The 21,333-nt window shown below is 38.8% G+C and overlaps 1 protein-coding gene across 1 annotated transcript in view; it reads left to right on the forward strand.

The window, feature by feature from the left end:
- GABRG3 (gamma-aminobutyric acid type A receptor subunit gamma3) overlaps positions 1-21,333 on the forward strand; it is a 631,894-nt gene that overhangs the window by 34,478 nt on the left and 576,083 nt on the right. Inside the window, exon 3 of the mRNA XM_045795326.2 lies at positions 12,819-12,886. Coding sequence (XP_045651282.2) covers positions 12,819-12,886 — 68 coding nt within the window. The remainder of the gene's footprint in view (positions 1-12,818; positions 12,887-21,333) is intronic.

Raw genomic sequence — 21,333 nt, forward strand, 5'->3', positions numbered from 1 at the left:
AGGAGTTTTCTAGGAGTCTTATAGTTTTCAGTATTATGTTAATATCTTTGATTTATTTTGAGTTAATTTCTCTATAGGGGTAAGGTAAGGATATAGCTTCATTCTTTATTATGTAGATATACAGTTTTTCCAACATCATTTGTTGAAGAGACTGTCCTTTCCTCATTATGTAGTTTTGGTATATATATATATAAATGATATATATTAGTTGATTTTCATACATTGAACTAACTCACGTTCCAGGAGTAACTTCCACTTTGTCATAGCGTATAGTCCTTTAAATTTGCTGTTTTTGCTTGCTAGTATTTTGTTGAGAATTTTTTATCAGACTTCAGAGATATTGGTCTGTACTTTTCTTGTAGTGTCTTTGTCTAGCTTTAGTATAAGAGCCTCACAGATAGTAGCCTCACAGAATGAGCTTGGAAATATTTCCTCCTCTTCAATTTCTTGGAAGAATTTGGGGAGGATTGTTAATTCCTTATATGTTTGGTAGAAATCACCAGTGAAGACATCTGGTCCTGGGGTTTTCTGTGTTAAGAGGTTTTCATTGCTTATTCAATATCCTTTCTAGTTCTTGGTCTGTTAAGATTTTTTTTTTCATGATTCACTCTTGGTAGGTTGTGTGTTTCTATTAACTTATCCATTTATTGTAGGTTATGCAATTGGTTGGTGTATAATTGTTGTTAGTATATTATAAGCCCTTTTATTTCTGTGACATCAGTTGTAAGTCCCCTCTTTTAATTATAATTTTAGTTATTCGAATTTTCTCTTCTTTACTCTTAGTGTAGCTAAGAGTAATTGTGGATTATTTTGAAGAATCAACTCCTGGTTTTGTTTATTTTTTCTGTTGTTTTTCTATTCTCTATTATGTTTAACTCTTCTACAATCATTATTATTTTCTTCCATCTGCTAACTTTTGGTTTAGTTTTTCTAGTTCCTTGAGATGCAAAGTTAAGTTATTGATTTAAGATCTTTCTTCTTCTTCTTCTTTTTAACGCAAGTGTTTACCGGCATAAATTTCCCCCTTACTACTACTTTCTCTGCATCTCATAAGTTTTGGTATGCTGTGTTTTTGTTTTCATTTATTCCCAGATACTTTTAAATTCCCTGTGATTTCTTCTTTGACCCATTGGTTGTTTGAGAGTGAGTTGTTTAGTTCTCACATATGTGTTTAATTCCCACTTCTCATAGTGATTCCGAGTTTCATTACATTATAGTCAGAGAAGGTAGTTTGTATGTATGGTTTTAATATTCTTAAAATTAAGACTTGTTTTGTGGCCTATCATGTAGGCGGTTTTAAAGAATGTTCCATGACATTGAAAATAGTGTGTGTTCTGCTGTTGTTGTATGGAGTGTTTTACATCTATCTGTTAGGTGCAATTGGTCTGTAGTGTCGTCAGATTTCCTGGTTCCTTATTGATCTTTTGCCTGGTTGTTATATACATAACTTAAAAGGGGGTGTTTTTTCCTTCAGTTCTGCTGATATTTGCTTTATATATTTGGGATCTCTAACATTAGGTGCATATATTTTTATATCTTCCTGGCAAATTGGCCTTTTTGTCATTATATAACAACAATTTTTGTTTCTCGTGACACTTTTGGTCTTAAAGTTTCTTTTGTCTGATATACGTATGGCCCCTCCTGCTCTTTTTAGGTTCCCTTTACGTGGAATAAGTTTTTTCATCCTTAACTTTTAGCTGATGTGTGTCCTTAGATCTTGTGTGAGTCTTTTGTAGACAGCAAGTTGGATCTTGTTTTTTTAACCATTGAACCAATCTGTGTTTGTGTCTTTTAGTTGAGGCATTTAATCCATTTACATTTTATTTTATTTTATTTTATTTTATTTTATTTTATTTTATTTTATTTTATTTTATTTTAGAGAGGGAGAAGGGGGGAAGGGAGAGAGAGAGAAAGAACATGATCGAGCAGGGGAGGGGGAGAGAAAGAGAGAGAATCTTAAGCAGGCTCAATCTCAAACCCTGAGATCATGACCTGAACCAAAATTGAGTCAGATGCTTAACTGACTGAGCCACCCAGGTGCCACAATCCATTTACTTTTAAAGCGATTATTGATATGGAGGAAATTATATTGCCATTTTAGTGTTTTTTATATGTCTTACAGCTTTTTGTCCCTCTTTTCCTCTCACTGCATTCTTGTATTTTCATTTATTTTTTGTAGTGACATATTTTGATTCCCTTCTACTTCCCTTTTTTATATTTATAAGATATTTTCTTTGTGGTTACTATTATACTAAACATCTTAAATTTATAATAATCTGTGTTAAACTGATAAGAGCTTCAATTGCCTTTACATCTCTGTACCCCCTGAAAACTTTATGCTTTTGATGACACAAATTACTTATTTTTATATTGTGTATTCATTAACGTAGATTTGTAATTACTTTCTATGGTTTTTTAAAAATTATATTTAAAAGTGATTTATATACCTACATTATAATACTACAGGATTATATATTTATTTATATACCTTTACTAGGTATATAAATATTTTTGTGTAGTTTTGTGTTTCTATTTATTATCTTTTTCCTTCAACTTGAAGGACTGCCTTCAGCATTACTTGTAGGGCAGGTCCAGTGGTGATGAACTTCCTCAGCCTTTGTTTAGCTGAGAAAGTCTTAATTTCTCCTTCATTTTTGAAGGACAGTTTTGCCAGACATCGTATTCTTGGTTATCAGTGTTATCTTTCAGAACTTTAATTATATCATCCTGTTACCATAGAGCCATCAAAGTTTATGCTGAGAAATTCAATGATGATCTGATACGAGCTCCCTTATATGTGATGAGCTACTTTTCTGTTTTGAAGATTGTCTGATTTTTGAGTTTGAATATGATGTGTCTCTGTGTAGATCTTTTAAGATTATCCTACTTGGAGTTTCTTGAGCTTCTTCAATTTGTATGTCCATTTATCTCCTCCAAATTGGGACATTTTTGGCCATAATTTCTTCAAATAGACTCTGAGTTTTTCTTTGTTTCTTTTCTTTGGACCTCCCATATGCATATGTTATTCTGCTTGATGGTATCTCATAAATCCCTTAGGCTACCTTCATTTTTCTTCATTCTTTTTACTTTTTGTTCCCTCAGCTTGGTAATTTTGAATGTCCTATCTTTGAGATTACTGATTCTTTCTATTGCTTGGTCAGGTCTGCTCCTGTGTCCCTCAAGTGATTTTTTTCAATTCAGTTATTGTAATTTTCAGCCCCAAAATTTCTGTTTGGTTTTTCTTCATGATTTCTGTATCTTTGATATTCTCATTTTGCTCATGTATCCTTTTCTTTATTTCATTTGGTTGTCTGTGCTCTCTTTTCATTCATTGAGCATCCTTATGGTGGTTATTTTGAATTCTTTGGTAATTAATACATTTCTGTTTCATTTCCTGGAGATTTACTATGTTTCTTTAATTGAACCCTGTTTCTCTTGTTATCTTCTGTGGGATTTGGGCATTTGAAAAATCAACCACTTCTCCCAGTCTTTGTGGTCTGGTTTCATACAATGAAGTTTTCACCAAACTTCCTGCCTAGGGATTCTGTCAATTTCTCAAGCCTTGCCTGGGGATGCATCCTCCTTGGGCTTTTTCTTCTAATAGAATTGAAGAGGTTTGCCCTTACTACCCAGGAGCTCCCCTCAGTATCTGACTATGGTACTGAGGCCTCTCCAGTGCTGTAGCAAGCTATACTGGAGATCTTCCTAATGGCTTTGTGGGGTACCACAGATTTTGCTGATCGACCAAACCATATTGATGGCTCTTGTTCTCCGTAGTCCCCAACCTGGTGCCCATCTCCTATCAGTGCTTAATTTCAGGCAAGACAGAAACTAGCCCCTGGGGCAGTTCTCCCAAAAGTCAAAATGTTGAATGCAGGTTCCACCCTTCTTTTTCCCTCCCCAGGGAGAAGTTGGGACATGGGAACTTTGTCTTGATATTTTCTCTCAATGTTAGGGGAAGAGGTGCTGGTGAGTGTGTGCCATGAATTTTCCTGCTGAGCTTCCATGTGGCTGGCTTCAAGTTCACCTGGGGTGCAGCTCTTAACTGGCTTCTGGATTTCTCACAAAGGCAATTAGTAAGTTGTGTTCTTTGTGGGGAGAGGAGGATCTGGGGCTTCCTATTCAACCATCTTGCTGGTATTACTCTGTTATGCATCTTAAAGTACAGTAAGATATATCACATACCAGGTCTCTCATACCATTCTCAATCTTCTCATGGTTTAAAGATGTAATGCATTAATTTTTTATACCTGCTATGGACTAAAAATTCTGTTGGTGAATACAGCTTGATATTCCCAGTCAGGTAGTAAAAAGGACAAGGTGCTATCATGAGGAACATTGTTAAAATGTATCTTTCCTGTTACTAGTCAATTATATTAATTCTTGGAGGAAAACTTACTTTAAACACTCTGTTTACAGATGTAGAAAATGAGCCTCAGAAAATTTAAATTATTTTCACAAAGTTGTTTGGCCACTTCAGAGTCAAATTTATAAGATTATTAGACTTTGAGGATGCCTTTCTACATGAATTCCTTTGTCTTATTATCACTAAACTCTTTTAAGAGGTGGAAATTTATATACCCATTGGAGTTCTGAAGTTGTGGTTCTGAACTTTAGCACTAGTGCTCTTTTCATTCTTTTGAGAATATGAATTCTCAGGCTGTCTACCTGAGTAATACATTTTTATCCAAGTGCATACAAAAGCAGAATCTCACTGTTTGCCTTCTTTCATATTACTGATCAGGTGTGACCCAGGTCTGAGGTGATGACAACTGTATCTTGAGCTTTTAACTCTTGTTGACCCGCTTGAGATCACATACTTAAAGAAATATTGGGGAAGAAGTAAGACTTTAGAGTTGGCATCTATAGTTCTATGTGCACTAATCTGTGGGATTAGTGGAGATGGGACTAGCTGTTAACCTTGTAGTGGGATGTCAGAACCAAGTTAACTGGCCAAGTAGGAACCCTAACAGAGCTGAAATGGGACCCACAGTAGTGTTCTCAATGCTCCAGTACTAACCTGTGTTGAACATTTTTCCATGAATTTAGGGTTTTGACAAAATTGTGGTATTAACCAACGTTGCCCATTCTGTGTACCTCTTCCTCCCAAATCCCTTCACCCATCCCCCCATGACCGAGTATTCTCCTAGCTAGAGAAAAGCATTTGAAAACACATCTTTACTGAGATGGTATAGATGGACTTAATGTAAGCCTCAGAGGCAGTATTTGCATTTTAAGAAGAACCTGGAAAGATTATTTCCAGTGATGATGATGAGGAGGAGGATGGTGATGATAAACTGAAGTCATTTTTTAAAAGATTTTATTTATTTATTTGAGAGAGAGAGCACAAACACGGGGAGCAGCAGAGGGAGAGGGAGCCCTGGAGGGCTCGTCCCAGGACCCTGGGATCATGACCTGAGTCAAAGGCAGAGGCTTAACCCACTGAGCCACCCAGGGGCTCCCCACCCCAACTGAAGTCATTGTTATCCAGAATTCCTTTAAGCCTCATTACCAAAGTTAAGCTTCTGGGAAGTTGTGGGTGGAACCCTGAGATTTTGCTCCGGTAAGGCTGCACAATCCTGGGTAAGTCACCTCCTCAATCATGCTTTTAACAGCCCATCTTTCAAATGGGAATGAGAATATTACATATTGATTAAATGCAAATGCTTATTATAGTACAATTTAATATATATTAATACTTTTGTCTATGGGTATCAGTAGGAGGGGAGGCAACACTTAAAGGGAAGTTGGTGATGTGGGAGTCAGTCTACCTAATGAATGATCTTCCCCAGTGGTACTCTTAGTTCAGATAAAGGAAGGGGGCAATAAATTGGAGGGGCCAACAGCAGATGAGTCCCCACTTTTTCCCCAAAGGCAGCAAAGATTAGAAAGGAAGTTATCAGCTACAGGAAGAGCCCTACGTGTTTAACCTCATGAGCATGAGTTGGTATTACTTATTTCTCTCTTTTTTTTATTCATTTGCTGATATTTAAATATTTCTGTCAGTATATTTAAACTTCTCATGATAAAATAGAATTTAAGTGACCAGAGTGACTTTTAGACATAAAAATTAGTAGAAAGGCAACAAATGCAAGATTTTGGCATTCTTTTCTGTGTCTAACTCCAGGGGCCCCAGCAGTCATAGCAAACATTTACTGAGCACCTACTACTTACTTCACAACTGTCTAATCACCCCCTCTGAGCCCCCACCACGATTTAGGTTCTATTATCAACTCATCTTACACATCCTAGGACTGAGGCACAGAGATGTTAAGATAACACTTTTCAGGATCACAGAACTGGTGAATGGCAGAGCCACTCTGTACAGCCAGGTAGCAGGCTCTATTGGCTGTGTCGCCACACTTAGCACATTTGCTCAGTGTCTTTTGGGGTCTCCATTCCTCCTCCCTCTTGCTGCCAGTCTGGGGCCAGCTCATGAAGGATTGCCTTCTGTGGAGAGCTATAATCACCTGGAGCTTTCCCTCACTCTGCATTTTCTCTCCCTGTTAACACTTACTCACCCTATATCCCATCTATTCTAATCTGTGTTTCTGTCATTGTCTATTTCTTGCGTGTTTATGAATGAATATAAATGGTTTCATTTGCTCTCCCAGTGACACTCTCAGCTTTTTCCTCTTCCAGGGAGTTAATGTAATTTCCATTGTAACAGATGCCTATTTCCAGGAGTATCCTTGTCTTGGACAATCTTTTATCAGATAATGACTACTTGTTCTTGACTACTTGACTACTTGAGTCAATCTGTAGTTGTCATCAGGTTCCAGGGGACATTTAAAAATTATTCTTCCTGTTGCAGTTTGCAATCTTATGTGAACATTTAACAAGTAAAATCCATTTAAATATAATAAAACCACAATTTTCATGTACCGTAGTTATCCAGTATTAAATGAGTACCTACTGTGTGCCAGGAACTGCGGCTGATGCTTGGGAAGGAGTGAAACTGAGTTATCTGTAGACCCCTCTCTCCAAGGGACGCTAAGGGATGATCATGACCTAAAAGTAGCAAGTGACCTAACAATATGGAGACTCAGAGAAAGGCTATACATCTTTTTCTCTTAGTTACTGCAACAGACCCCAGGCACTTATTCAAAATTTATATGAGACTATCTTTTGTAAGAGATATTAATCAAATGACTTGAGAAACACCAATGATTATTAGTACGGGTCCTTGTGGTCTTTGAGGCCTGCCACTTCAACATGCTGGGTATTCTGTGTAAATCTTTAACCTCATTCCTTTTGGGATGGTTTCCTGCTCTTCTACCTTCCCCAGAGAAATTGACACAACTCACCCAGGGTCCCAGAACCCGCATTGCATCAAGCATAACTCCTCTATTTTCTGCTGTCTTTTTTATTTTCTCCCCCAATTTTTCTAAAGTAAAACATGCTATTGTAACTCTGTGGTTTTAGAGAAAAACGGAGTGCCTGGGTGGCTCAGTCAGTTAAACGTCCGACTCTTGATCTCGGCTCAGGTTATGATTTCAGGGTTGTGAGATCCAACCCTGCATCTGGCCCATGCTGGGCATGGAGTCTTCTTAAGATTCTCTCTTCATCTCCCTCTGCTTCTCCCTACCACCACTACCCCAGCTTGCGTGCTCTCGCGCTCTCTCCTCTGCCTCAGAAAAGAGAGAAACTTCTGGGGGTTTTGAGAAGCCAGCTCAATACACCTTTCCGTTTTGTCTTAGGAAAGTTAGAAGATGTGGAATCTGATCAGCCAGTCTGCCCCTTACCTTGCTATAAGAGAAATTCAGAGCTAACCTTATTTTGAGGTACAATGACATATTTGATTCATTGAATAACATTGGTGCTCACCCCTGGGGGCCCAGGGCCAGAACAGTAATCACCAGATTTGGCAGGCAGAAAAATGAAAGATGATTGCTAAGATTTATATGTAACTGGGAAGCAGGAAACTGGTGGCAGATTATACAGAAATGTTTTTATTACCTGTGTTATTCAGGTTTAGCATTTTAGACACTTGCTAAGAAGTACCCATTTATGATACATCAGTGGGGCCCCTTAACAGATAACTTGTTGGGAATTTTGGAAATTAAATTTGATTTATTTTTCTTTTCACAAGAGGAGCTGAATTTGTCTAATAGCAATCTCGTACTATATTAGATGTGGTTTTGGATGTCAAGCACCAAAAAAATAGACTCTCTTGCACTGAAACAATTTATTTACTTTTCATCATGACAGGGTTGCTTTTGTGTCCATAGAAAACAAGACAAAGAATTTGTTAACTTCCGGGCTTTAAATAGCATTCTGAAGAGCAAAATCCAGCCATGTGCCCTTAGGTTCATTAGTAGACAGACCAACCTAGACCTATACTCTTCCCCCAACAAGGCCACTCTGACCAGCACCATTTCTTGTCTGTGTGTCTGGGTCATCTGCTCAGCTCCTGACTGGTAATTCTAGGATGCTTGTTCTAAGATGAGGAAGCCTCTGGTTGAGTGGAGAAAGCTAACCAAGCAGGTATGTGCATTGGTTTTGTGATAGAGGCAAGTCTACATTACTGCTGTTTGGGCCACATGCATCATCCAAGGGAATGAATGTGGTTGATGCCTGTCACAGCTTACCCAGTGCATCTTTGCCATGTTCCTTTATGCTGCACAGTTTGTAAGTTTGTGATTCTTCTCAGACACACTCATTCTGAATTTATAGGAAATATTGACAACCAAATAGGCAAGATAGAATTCAAATGAAGAATTGACTTGTGAATACATTTTTGGGCAACATGTATGGGACCCAGTATCATCAACCCTATTTTATACTCTTTTTCAATAGAATCTGCTCCCTTGCACAGAAAATCACATCCTCTCTTCCCTGTCTCCCCATTTCTAGCTTCTTTACCTCTGTGTAACTCTTCGTCCTTCTACCAACTACCCAGAGCTTAGTCTTTTTTTATTGTGGTAAAATATACATAACATAAAATTTAGTATCTTGGCCACTTTTAAGTGTACAGTTCAGTGGTATTTGTGTGCATTCACATTGTTTCGCAACCATCACCACCACCCATCTCCAGAACTCTTTTCATCTTGCAGGACTGAAACTCTGCACCCATTAAACACTAACTCCCCATTCCTCCCTCCTCCAACCCTTGGCAACCACCATTCTGCTTTCTGTGTCTGTGAATTTTACTACTCCATGTACCTCATAGAAGTCAACTTATAAAGTATGTGTCTTTTTTGACTGACATATTTCACTTATTATAATATCCTCAAGGTTCATCATGTTATAACAGGTGTCATTGAATTGTATAAATGTATATATAAACACACATGTATATTTTAATTTTACATTCATATTTATAATTTGAATATTATGATGTTTTGATATCTTAAAAACCCTTTTGGATTGAGGAGAGACTGCTCCTCTGGGGCTACCCAATTCTTGGAGATAGCAAAGGGCATAGCCAGGAGCATACCTACGATATGCAGACTAACCAGTGCAGAGCCATGGTCACTCTCTTTGGCCCATACACAGCAGGAAGCAATATTCTTGTGCCTTAATCATCCCAGGACCACTAGAGACCACAGGGATTTTTCAAACTAGCCAATCTTAGTTGTTTATCTTGCCTTGCTGTGTCTCTCCCATGGAAACCCCATTTATGATCATGGCATAAGTGCCTTCTCCCTCTACCTTGCCCTGGCCTCCTTACCACTTTGGTGTCTTTCCCATGTGGCCCTGCAAGGCAAATCTCCAGTCTCTAGGACTTGTGAATATAATACACTTTGTTATTCTGAGCCTTTTCTCTTGTGGCAGCATGTGACTGACCATCACATAAAAGAGTACACAAAACAGTCAGAATCTCCTTCCTTTTTAAGGCTGAACGATATTTCATATGAATACACTACATTTGGTTTATCCATTTCTCCCTCCATGGGCGCTTGGGTTGCTTCTACTTGTTGGCTTTTGTGCATAATGGTGCTATGAACATGGGTGTACACATATATGTTTGATTTTAATTCCTTTGGGTCTATCCCCAGAAGTAGAATTACTGGGTCATGTAATTCTATGTTTAATTTTTTTTTTGAAGGAGTACCATACTGTTTTCCACAGTGGCTGTACCATTTTACATTCTCACCATGCACAAGAGTTTCAGTTTCTCCACATCCTTGCCACCACTTCCTATTTTCTGTTATTGTTGTTTTTCATGGAAGTGAAGGGGTATCATAATGGAGGTGAAGTGGTATCTCCTTGTGGTTTTGATTTGCGTTTTCCTAATGACTAGTGCTGTTGAGCATCTTTTCATGTGCTTAATGGTCATTTGTACATCTTTGAAGAAATGTCTAAGTCCTTTGACCATTTTTTGTTTTGTTTTTATTTGTTTTTAAAGATTTTATTTATTTATTTGACAGAGAGAGAGCACAAGCAGGGGAAAGGCAGAGGGAGAAGCAGACGCCCCACTGAGCAGGGAGAGTGATGCGGGGCTCAATCCTAGGACCCTGGGATCATGTCCTGAGCTGAAGGCAGATGCTTAACTGACTGAGCCACCCAGGCACCCCCCTTTGACTGTTTTTAAATCAGGTTTTTCTTTGCTTATTTGTTGTTGAGTTGCAGGAGTTCTTTCTATGTTGTGGATTAACCACGTGTCGGGGAGGTGATTTGCAAATGTTCTCTCCTATTCTGTGGGTTGCCTTTCCACTCTGTTGACTGTGTCTGATACACAAAAGTTTTTAATTTTGATGTAGTCTAATTTATTTATTTATTTTTTGTTGCCTGTGTTTTTGTTGTCATATCCAAGAAATCATTGTCAACTCTAGTGTCATGAAGGTTTTTCCCCATGCTTTCTTTGAAGAGTTTTGTAGTTTCTGGTTTTACCTTTAGGTCTTTGATCCATTTTAAGTTAATTTTTGTATATAGTGAATATAAGTGCTACCATCATTCTTTTGCATGCAGATATCCAGTCTACCCAACACCATTTGTTGAAGAGACTGTCCTTTTCCCATTTGAATGATCTGGGCGCCCTTGTCAAAGATCATTTGTCAGGGCCTAGTGTTGAGTCTTTGGATTATAAACCTTGAGCCACCCGTGGCCAGTCTTTTTCCTGGGTGCCACCGTCAGAGTCACTTTCTTAAAAACTCATTTTACTTCAGCATGATGCTGCTTAAAAGAGCATTTGCTTAAAACAGTTAATTTCCCCCCTGGTTTTGTGTGCACATGTGTGCATCTGTGTGCACACAAATTCCAAACTGTTATCCCTTAAAACCTTCATTGTACTATTGCACTTAATGCTCATTTGGCACTTCCCACTTCAAGTTGTTAAGGCTTTATGTCTGTAGGTCTTTTTTAATTTAATGAGATTAAGAGCTCTGGAAGCCTAAACACTAATACCATAAAATAACCAGAACAGTCTGTTGTAAAAAGTGGGTTCTCAACTGACTGACTTAACAAAGGCTTTTGTATGACATCACCAAAGATTATGCAGTGTCTGGAGACAGAAAACTTTTGCTGAATCCATTGAAGTTGAAGAAAGATGCTTCTTACTATTTATAGTAGTTAACAAATGTGTCTAAAATGAAGAACAGTTCTTTTGTGAAATGTAAGCACTATATACATAATACATAAGATAGTGTTGGGGTGTTTTCCAAAATGCCAACAGCTCGTTGAAGCCAATATGACTTGGTCATCCTGACAGATATTAGAGCAGTTGGCTCAAATTCATAATCACTGTTTTCATTTTCATGGAGGTCTGGAAAACATGGCTTGACCTACAGACTGCTGGATATGCAATTTAATGAAACTATGAGCTCAGAAGTGGCGCTCATAGTTCTGAAAGTAGAGTGCGGAAGTCCATTTGTGAATGATTGGTTATTTAGCAAAACTGAAGAAAGCTTATCGAAATAATTACAGATACAACACTCTTGTATCTGAAATGATTTGTTTCATATGGAAAGGTTCAGATTCTTGTTCCTGTTCCTCTGGGAAAGAAATATTCTGAAACTGATGCTGTCATTCCCTTTATCAATTGCTAAGTGCAGAGAAGGGAACCTCCTTCTTTTCAGGGGGCATGAACCCCTGACTCAGAGGTTGGCTGGCTCTGTAATCTCATTATTGGTCCCTGCCAAGGAAAGAGAAACTGGTTTTCTTTAAGGGGAAATGAACCAATTTTACCTCTGATGCACAATGTTGGATTACAGTCTCTCCCTATAAATTTTATGCCCTCATAGATGAATTTGTAGTTCCTTGACTTCCTAAAGTGTTATTCATTTTTAAATTATAGGATTTTAAATCTGTGGTACGTGTATGTGTGTTTAGGTTTTACAATAACAATAATCAGTACTCCTTATTCTTCTCTGATGCATGCACTCTCCAGATCTTTGCTTTAGTCGCTTTGCTTTAGAACAATTAGGCAGTCAGGTGATAGACAAGGAACTGGAGCCCTCTCTGATACTAGTCATCACTGGGGGTTCGGCTTTATAGAAAGCGTTGACATTAAGTTGCTTGTGCAGTGTCTTTTATCGTTTAACATTTGTCATCTTATATTTTCTTTGCCATATAATAAGCTTAACAAATACTGCAGGATATCTTTACAGTCATCTATTCCTGGCAACTCGCAGTGTATAAATGTCCTGTTTTCCAAGAATTTGTTAGATACAAGTAAGGATCCCTCATCCTTTGAGAATTTTAAAAAGGAAGACAGGCAGGGTTTGAATTGCAACTACAAGGCAAATCCAAAAGAAAAATCCACCCCTTTCCCACATACCCGTGAGGTGTCATTGAATGAGTCAAAGGAAGTTGAATATTCCTGTCCTCAGTCTCTCTGGCACAAAGTGTTAACACACATGTATTTTTCTCCACAGTAAAACCGACCGTAATTGACGTTGACATCTATGTTAACAGCATTGGTCCCGTGTCGTCAATAAACATGGTAAGAAGCTCTTCTCTTTTCTGATCTGAAGACCTTTATATCAGTTCTTACTTACATTCTCATTGTGAGTTTCTGTTCGAGATTTATCATGCGAGTTTAAACTGACAATTGACTTCTTAAATCTGTAGCACTGATTGGTAGTTTAAATATTGAAAATGATTTAAAAAAATCAAGGAGTAGAATTTGTGACCCTAGTAGTGAGACTTGGCTCTAGTGTTTAAAAGGCCTCTCATCCCCACCTTCTCCACACACATATTTATTGCACATAGATTTTCAGATGTGATTATTTGCAATTATGCAGTCATTGGCTATATCTGATTTCATTAATATAAGGGATAAAGATAAATGACAACTTTTTGACTCTCGGTTCAGTTTTTCAAGACCCCAAAGACCTGCCTTTTAGTGCTTTTTAGGAAAGGATCTGAGATTACCCTGCTTATACTTTGCTCTTCAGTTTGAACTCTGGGGGTAAATAAACCATCTTATTTTTATTTATTTATTTATTTATTTATTTATTTATTTATTTATTCATTCATTCATTCGTTCATTCATTCATTCATTCATTTATGACAGGAGAAAGTATGGCATCAAGTGTGTGATTTTCCTGAGTAGGGTATTTTCCCAGATTTAGAAGCAAAATGAGCTCAAGAAGTAACTGCAATGTGAAAGAAGGCCTTCCCTGTAAAAAGTGCTTAGCTATGAGGAAAGTGTTGGAATGCTGGAATACATTAGCATTAAAGTGTCCCCTGAGGTGCTGCAGGCTGTGGTGTGGCTCCGTGAGTGCAGTATGCAGGGTTCCAAAAGCATGCATTGGCATTTGTGGACCCAGTGGTGGCAGGAACTCTTGAATGCTGGGGGGCTTCTTTGTACTTTACTGTGGCACACTGGCTCTTGCATTGGGGGTGGGGGGGTGGGGAGGAGAGGCTGAGGGTGGGAAATTGCCAAAATGCTGACTTAGATGCTGTCTTTTCATTGCAATGTTCTGTGGATGGAAATAATCCCTCCAGAATTAGTAGCAAAATCAGTTCTTTTCATTGCCAGATATTAAAAGTGTTCATCTTTTCTCTGATGATATAAAGTTCTCTATGTAGGGGTAAAATTATATTTATGGGTGACTCACTTAAAAAAAAGAAACATGTTATCCATAAATTGGGGATGGGGCACTGGCAAAGAGGTGAAATGAATGAAAGAGAATTCAGTTTACAAAGCCTGTGGGCTGCGGATCGTAAAATGTAAATTGTAAATGTAATATTCCCTTTCCTTGATAAATAGTTATTCAGTTGACCGCATAAAGACTGTAATCACTTCTTAGTTTATTTGTTTCTTATTCTGGAGTTTTGTTTTCTTACATCAGTTCCACATTATTCATCACCCTGATGTCTAACACTAATTTATATCTAACACTAAAAAAGAAGTGCCTCCATAGAGATATAGTTACAACATTATTTTAGAAACAGGTGCTTGCATTTGTATATCTTAGGGATTTTCATGAACTCCTATAACTTTGAGATCTACTCAGTGCCCAGGACTAAGCTTTGTTATTGGAATTGACAGAAATTTCTGCCTGGAAGTCATAGGCTTCAGAGAAGGAGTCTAAGTAAGAGACAGTCACCCAAAGAGTGATAAGGACTCTGCTAATGGGCAGGCACCCTCTTGGGAAAGCTGGCAACATTTGGAATCGATTTCTCTGATGAGGTATCAGTCTGAAACTTGATCAATAGGCAGGAGTTTGCCAAGTGGGCCAGCATGGGGAAGTCCTCAGTAGGAGTCAGGAAGACAGGTGTGTGACCTGATTGGGGGAAGGAGGGGCTGGTGTGCTGTTTGAAAAGCCCAGGGAATTGGGTGTGGCTACACAGCACCTTGGACTGCCTGGGACTGAGGCCCTGATGCCTTTATGAAGAGTTGAGCTTTGTCCTTAGGCGGACCTTGGCATTTGGGGAGTGTGCAGACCCGCTTCCATCTAAGATATGTATGGGTCAAATTTTGTAAGATTAGTTTGTATCTGGCAAGATCTCTAGTCAGACCACTTCCACCCTTTGAAAGAGAGAATGAGAAAGAGAACGATAGAGAGAGCAAGCAATTACATGGCATAGAACTGACCGTGATTTAAAATCATTATTTAAAATAATTTACTCTGATCCCTTCATCAAGAAGGGACGAATGATCTTCAAATGGTCTGAGGTGTTGTAAGACCTAAGAAAAATACATGAGCATCAAAATATGTCCTGTGGTAGACACCAAAATACTGCTGTTAAATTTTTAGTAAGTGAGATTGAGTAGAAAGCTTTTCCAGTTAACTTCCTATTTGAAAAATAGCCTGAATATCTTGAAAATTCATTTGGTCCAGTTTTTTTTTTCTTTCTTTCTAGGAGTTATCTACTGCAGTGAAAGGGTAGGCCAATAAATGTTGGCGGCCTTTTATTTGTGAAAGTGAAGCAAGTGTCTAGGCAACAGCGGGAAAGCCAAACGATAGGAAATGCATTGCTCTGGAAATAGTGACATGCTTATAGACCATTCTCAGCAGAGCTAGAGTTGTCTAGACTGTCCGCCTGTCTGCTTCTAAGAGGAATATTAATGTACTACTAACTTATGTCAGCTAAACGAGGCATACAGGGTAGGCAAAGTTTAGATAGATAGGCAAAGGCTTATTTTATAGATAGATAGATAGATAGATAGATAGATAGATAGATAGATAGATCAATTGATCAATCTAGGTATACACAGATACATTTAAATATTCAATTCTTGTGTTCTCTGGGGTGAATTTCTCTGTTTCCATCTTTGTTCATTCAGTAAACATTTGACATACGACTGTGGTGTGTCATGCCTGGTGCTGGGTGCAGGTTAAGACGAAGGTGAGTGAGAGGAGCAAGTCCAAATTCATAAATGAACCATCATGGTACATGGGGGGCCAGAGCAAAGAGAGTCAATGTCAAGTGTCCCAGAAGTGGGAATATCCCATAGTCCTGAGGGATGTTTCAAGACGCTCATGAATCGAGAGCTTCTGAATTGCTTTTTTTCTTTTTAATTTAAATGTTTATTTTTTTAAGAGACTTATTTTTGCAGAGCAGTTTTAGGTTCACAGAAAAATTGAGAGGAAGATACAGAGGTTTTCCATATACCCCCTGCCTTCACACATGCACAACGTTACCCCTTATGAACACCACTCCCCTCAGCCAGACTGGTACATTTGTTACAATCAGTGAACCTATATTGACTTCTTTATCACTCAAACATCCTAGCTTACATTAGGGTCCACTCTTGGTGATGTACATCTGTGGATTTGGACAAATGTGTGAAGATGTATCCGCCATTATAGGATCATACAGAATAGTTTCACTGCCCTAAAAATTTACCCTGTTTGTTCAGTTGCTTCTTGAAGGATGAATATTTCTTTTTTTTTTTTTAAAGATTTTATTTATTTATTTGACAGAGATAGAGACAGCCAGCGAGAGAGGGAACACAAGCAGGGGGAGTGGGAGAGGAAGAAGCAGGCTCATAGTGGAGGAGCCTGACGCGGGGCTCGATCCCATAATGCCAGGATCACGCCCTGAACCGAAGGCAGACGCTTAACCGCTGTGCCACCCAGGCGCCCCTGAAGGATGAATATTTCTAACCTTTGTGCTCCAAACTTGGAAACTTCCAAACTTCAAAATTCTGCTTGGAAGTAAAAAAGATAAAGGGGTTCGTCTCACATTGCTGAGTACAACACATCCATCCATCCACTCTGTAACACCAAACAGTGCAGTTTCAGAAGAATGTAAAAGTGCTTCAAAGTGGACCTCATGAACAATAAATGCAATTTGAAAGTAGAGGGCCGATGGTGTAAGTGGGTATTGGGAATTGAATTAGCAAAAATAATAAGAATATGAGAGAGACCAAAAGAATCAAATTAAAGAATCTATTATGGGGGAAAAAAGTACAATTTAGAGATGTGTGTGGGATTTAAGGATGTAAATTTTTATTGGGGTTTTCACTGTAATGCTAAAGCCTGATAAATTTATGGCTTCCTCCCACCAAATATTCATTTAACAACCAAGGAAAGAGAGAAAACAATTATTTCTACTCCCTTTTCCTCTTCTCCCTCCCACTTTTCTGTTTCTTTTATTGATATTATTAATACTAAAGATTCAGTTTCATATATTCTCTCTGTGAAATAAAAATGAAGTTGCATTTCAGACTGTTGTTTAATAGACTATTTCTCATTGTCTTGTTTATCCTGGAGTTGTTTATGCTTTTTCTAGTTATTGAGGAGATTAGAAATGGTTCACACAGGTTGAGGAGAATCTTTTTTTACAGTCTTTAATCACATTCTCTGTCTTTCTCACTACAGCATATCTAAATGTGCACAATTCTTTTTTTATTAAAAAATTTTATTTGAGAGAGAGCAACAGAGAGAGAGTGAGCACAAGCAGGGGTAGTGGCGGGCAGAGGGAGAAGCTGGCTACTCGCTGAGCAGGGAGCCCGACGTGGGACTCAATCTCAGGACCCTGGGATCATGACCTGAGCTGAAGGCAGGTGCTTAACCGACTGAACCAGCCAGGCGCCCCTAAATGTGCCCCTTAATAGGAATTGTGCATCATTTATTTCAAGACTAGGAATCCGGAGATCAGGAGAGCTTGCACATTTAGTTTTGAGAGTGTTCACCATAAGCAACGTTTTAGGAAAGGAGCAAAGAAAACTAATGCTTTGATACCTACTCTGTGGTATTGACAGCATCTCCTTTGAACTTCACAAGGTCATGGTAGAGAAGACACTGCTCTTTTCCACATACCGTGCTTGTAAAGAGTATGTGAAGATGGAGATCCCAGAGCAATGGTTCCAACTATGACCAACTGCACTTCTGTAGTCAATATCGAAATACAGCAGTAGCACTTACGGAGTTTCAGCTTTAACTTGGAAGTTGAGAGGATAAGGGCTCAGAGTGAGTGTAATGCTAGAATTGTTTTCCTTTTTTTTTTTTTTTAATAATTAATAGACTTTATTTTTTTAGAGAAGCTTTAAAAATATTTTCCCAGCTTTATTGAGATAGAACCGACATATAACAGTGTATAAGTTTACGGTTTACAACTTGGCAATTGGATATATGTACATTGCAAAATGATTACCACAATAAAGTTAGTTAACACCTCCATCACCCCACATAGTTACTCCCCCTTTTTTGTGATGAGAACTCTTAAGATCTTAGCAACTTTCAACTATATAATACAGTATTATTAACTATAATCAGCATGCTGTATGTTAGATTCCCAGAACTTATCCATCTTGATGCTGCAGGTTTGTACCATTTGACCAACATCTCTCCATTTCTCCCACTCCCAGCCCCTGACAGCCACGATTCTACCATTCTACTCTCTGTTTCTGATTTCCGTTTAGACTTCACATATAAGTAATATCATACAGTATTTGTCATTCTCTGACTCACATCATGTAGCATAATTTTAAATTTACAGAAAAAAATTGGGCAGAGATCACAGAGAGTTCCCATATGTTCCTACACACACACACACACACACACACACACACACACACACACCTCTTTTCCTATCATTAACATCTCTCATCAATGTGGTACATTTGTTACAATTGATGAAACAATAGTGATACACTATTATTAACTGAAGTCTGTCGTTTATATTAAGGTTCATTTTTGGTGTTGTACATTCTGTGGGTTTTCACCAATATATGATGACATGTATCCACCATTGTTGCGTCACATAAAATATTTTCACTGCCCTAAAAATCCTCTGTGCTCTACCTGCTCCTCTCTGCGCTCTAACCCCCAGCAGCTACTGATCTTTGTACTCTCTCCATCGGTTGCCTTTTCCAGAAAGCCATACAGTTGGAATCCTAGAGTATGTAACCCTCTCAGACTGACTTCTTTGCCTTTGTTTTTAAGAGAACTGGTACTAAGTCATCTGAGGAAATCCAAGATACGTAGTGATTGAGTCAACATGATGTGACTGTAATAGCGGGTTGTGGCGATGTGTTAGAAGCGAAGGAGGTCCCTGTACAGGTCCTGAGGACAGGTTAAACATCACCAGGGTGTGCTCCATGACCTAAAAATATAAAACTCGTGGGAGGACATGCAGCCAGGAGGGGAAGGGAGGAGCATGGGCCATGAAGCTTGTTGTGATGTCTGTGGACCTCATCCCATCTCCTCTCACTTTTGGCTGCAGTTTTAAGAGGTGAAGTCCGGTGACCATGTGGAATCATGGAAGCCCAGGAGGGAGGAAGGAGAATTCCAGTACAGAAAGGTCTAATCACTACAGGATGCCAATGGCTTCATAAACCTTTTCTGAAGACATCTAAGCTCAGGAAAGTCCAAAGGAAGTGTAGGCTGCAGTACCCCGGAGACACCCTTGTTTTGGTTTTCTTTGCATTTATCCTGCTTACGGTTCATAGCAGTTCTGCATCTGTACTTTGATACCTTTCATCAGTTTTTTAAAAAATGTTGGCCATTATTTCTTAAAATCTGGCTTCTGCACCATTCTTTCTCCCCCTTCACTCTCTAATACTCCAGTCACATGCATGTTAAACGTTTCCCCCACGTTCCACTTGTCCTGTATGTTTGTGGCCTTTTTGACATCCCTCTGCTCCACGCTTCAGTCAGTGGAAAGCTTCCAGCCTACCTTTCAGCAAGCCATCGCTCCTCATCGGTGTCCAGTTATCTCTGAAAGCCATCTGTTGAGTTCTTAATTTCATCTCTAAAATTTTAATTTGGTTGTTTCTAAGTTAGTTCTCTGGTGAAATTCTCCATCTTGCAATCCATTTCCTTGAACACATTAATCATTACATGTGGCTGATAGCTGCAGGATCTGGCTCTCTGTGGCACCAGTTTTATTGCCGTTTTGTGGATGGGCCCCATTTTCTGGTGTGCCTGATAATTTTGATTAGGTGCAGAAACTTGCAGAAGCTTCAGGTGGTGTTCCCTCTCATGTCTGGACGTCACAGCTGGCGTGGTCTGGTCTTCAGTCTTACTGAGGCGCAATCGGGCTCTGTTTCTCTCCTACTCCAGGGCATAGCTCCCCAGGGGTCCCAAAGGAGGTCCTGGGATGCTTCCCAGGACCACTCCAAAAAGATCCTAAACTCTAGTTTTTATATTTTTGGCACCAGAAAATAGCCGACAATTCTGCTCTTCTTTTTAAGCCATTTTTTAGGACAGTTTTTTAACTTCTTCTCTATGAGGCTTAATCAGTAAATGTATTGAGGGCAAATGAGTGTTGTTTGGCTCACTTCCCCATCATTTGTTTTCTTTGAAATCTTAGCCTCTCTCGTATTAGGACTCCTCAACTGCCTCAAACTCCAGTTTTGCCTCAGGCTCTACTGAGTTCTGTATTCTTAGCAGCTGCTCTCCACTCAGCTCCTCCACATCCCTACCAGGAGATAAGCTCTAGGGAGATGGCCACAGGTGGGAAATGTGGTCTACCATGGCCACAGCACTTTCTCACCTCCTCACAATGATTTTTTTTTTTCTTTAAAGAGGGAGGGAGGGAGGGGGTGGAGGGGCAGAGGGAGAGAAAAAGAGAATCTTAAGCAGGCTCCATGCCTAGCATGGAGCTGGACATGGAGCTTGATCTCACAACCTTCAGATCATGCCCTGAGCCAAAAGCAAGAGTTAGACACTTAACCGACTAAGCCACCCAGGCACCCCAAATTGATTTTTTAAATGTGCATTTTAAATTGATTTTTTAAATGTGTATTTTATCTAGCTTTTCTTTATGTTCTTAGTAAGAGTGTTGGTCTAGGACAAGTGATCCCATCATAGTCATGCATCTTTGGTTTGAAATTTTGAGTTTAGGTGGAATAAAGTTTGATTTCTAATAATCAGCAAGGAAGTGATTTAGAGCCAAGAATAAAGCCCTAGTGAAGCATTACTGTAGGATTTTTTTTCTTGCTTTAGTAACCTCCCTGAATGCTTTCAGATTAGTGAAAAAGAGGGAGTTTCCTAGCATCCAGTGTGTCCAGGTTTTCCCTATATAATGACTCTCCAAGAGAAATTAGAGGACGTTAATGATATATTTCTTATAGCAATGTTAGCTTTAGAAGATCAGAGCAGTTGTCTGTTATGGGTTGTTTAAAAGGAAGGTCTTGTAGATGTAGTTTTAATATTCTTTTAAGAAGTGAAAAATAAAACTTTCACACATAAAGCTTGTGTGTTTGAGATGTGGTTCATCACAGGACAGAAAGCCATTTCTGGGCTAACAACAGTAGAAATAATAATATGTAAAATATACACATTATTAAATACATCAATAGAATACATTAGAGGAGGGGTGCCTGGCTGGCTCAGTCAGAAAAGTATGTGATTCCCGATCTCTGGGTCCTGAGTTTGAGCCCCACATTGGATGTAGATATTATTTAAATAAATAAAACTAATAAAAGAAAGAAAAAGAATACACTGGAGGAGCCACACAGTGTAAATGACAATGATTCCTGGGACTTAG

This window comes from Ursus americanus, chromosome 28 (assembly GCF_024610735.1).
Source record: "Ursus americanus isolate L20-20 chromosome 28, mUrsAme1.1.p, whole genome shotgun sequence".
NCBI classification, from domain to species: Eukaryota; Metazoa; Chordata; class Mammalia; order Carnivora; family Ursidae; genus Ursus; species Ursus americanus.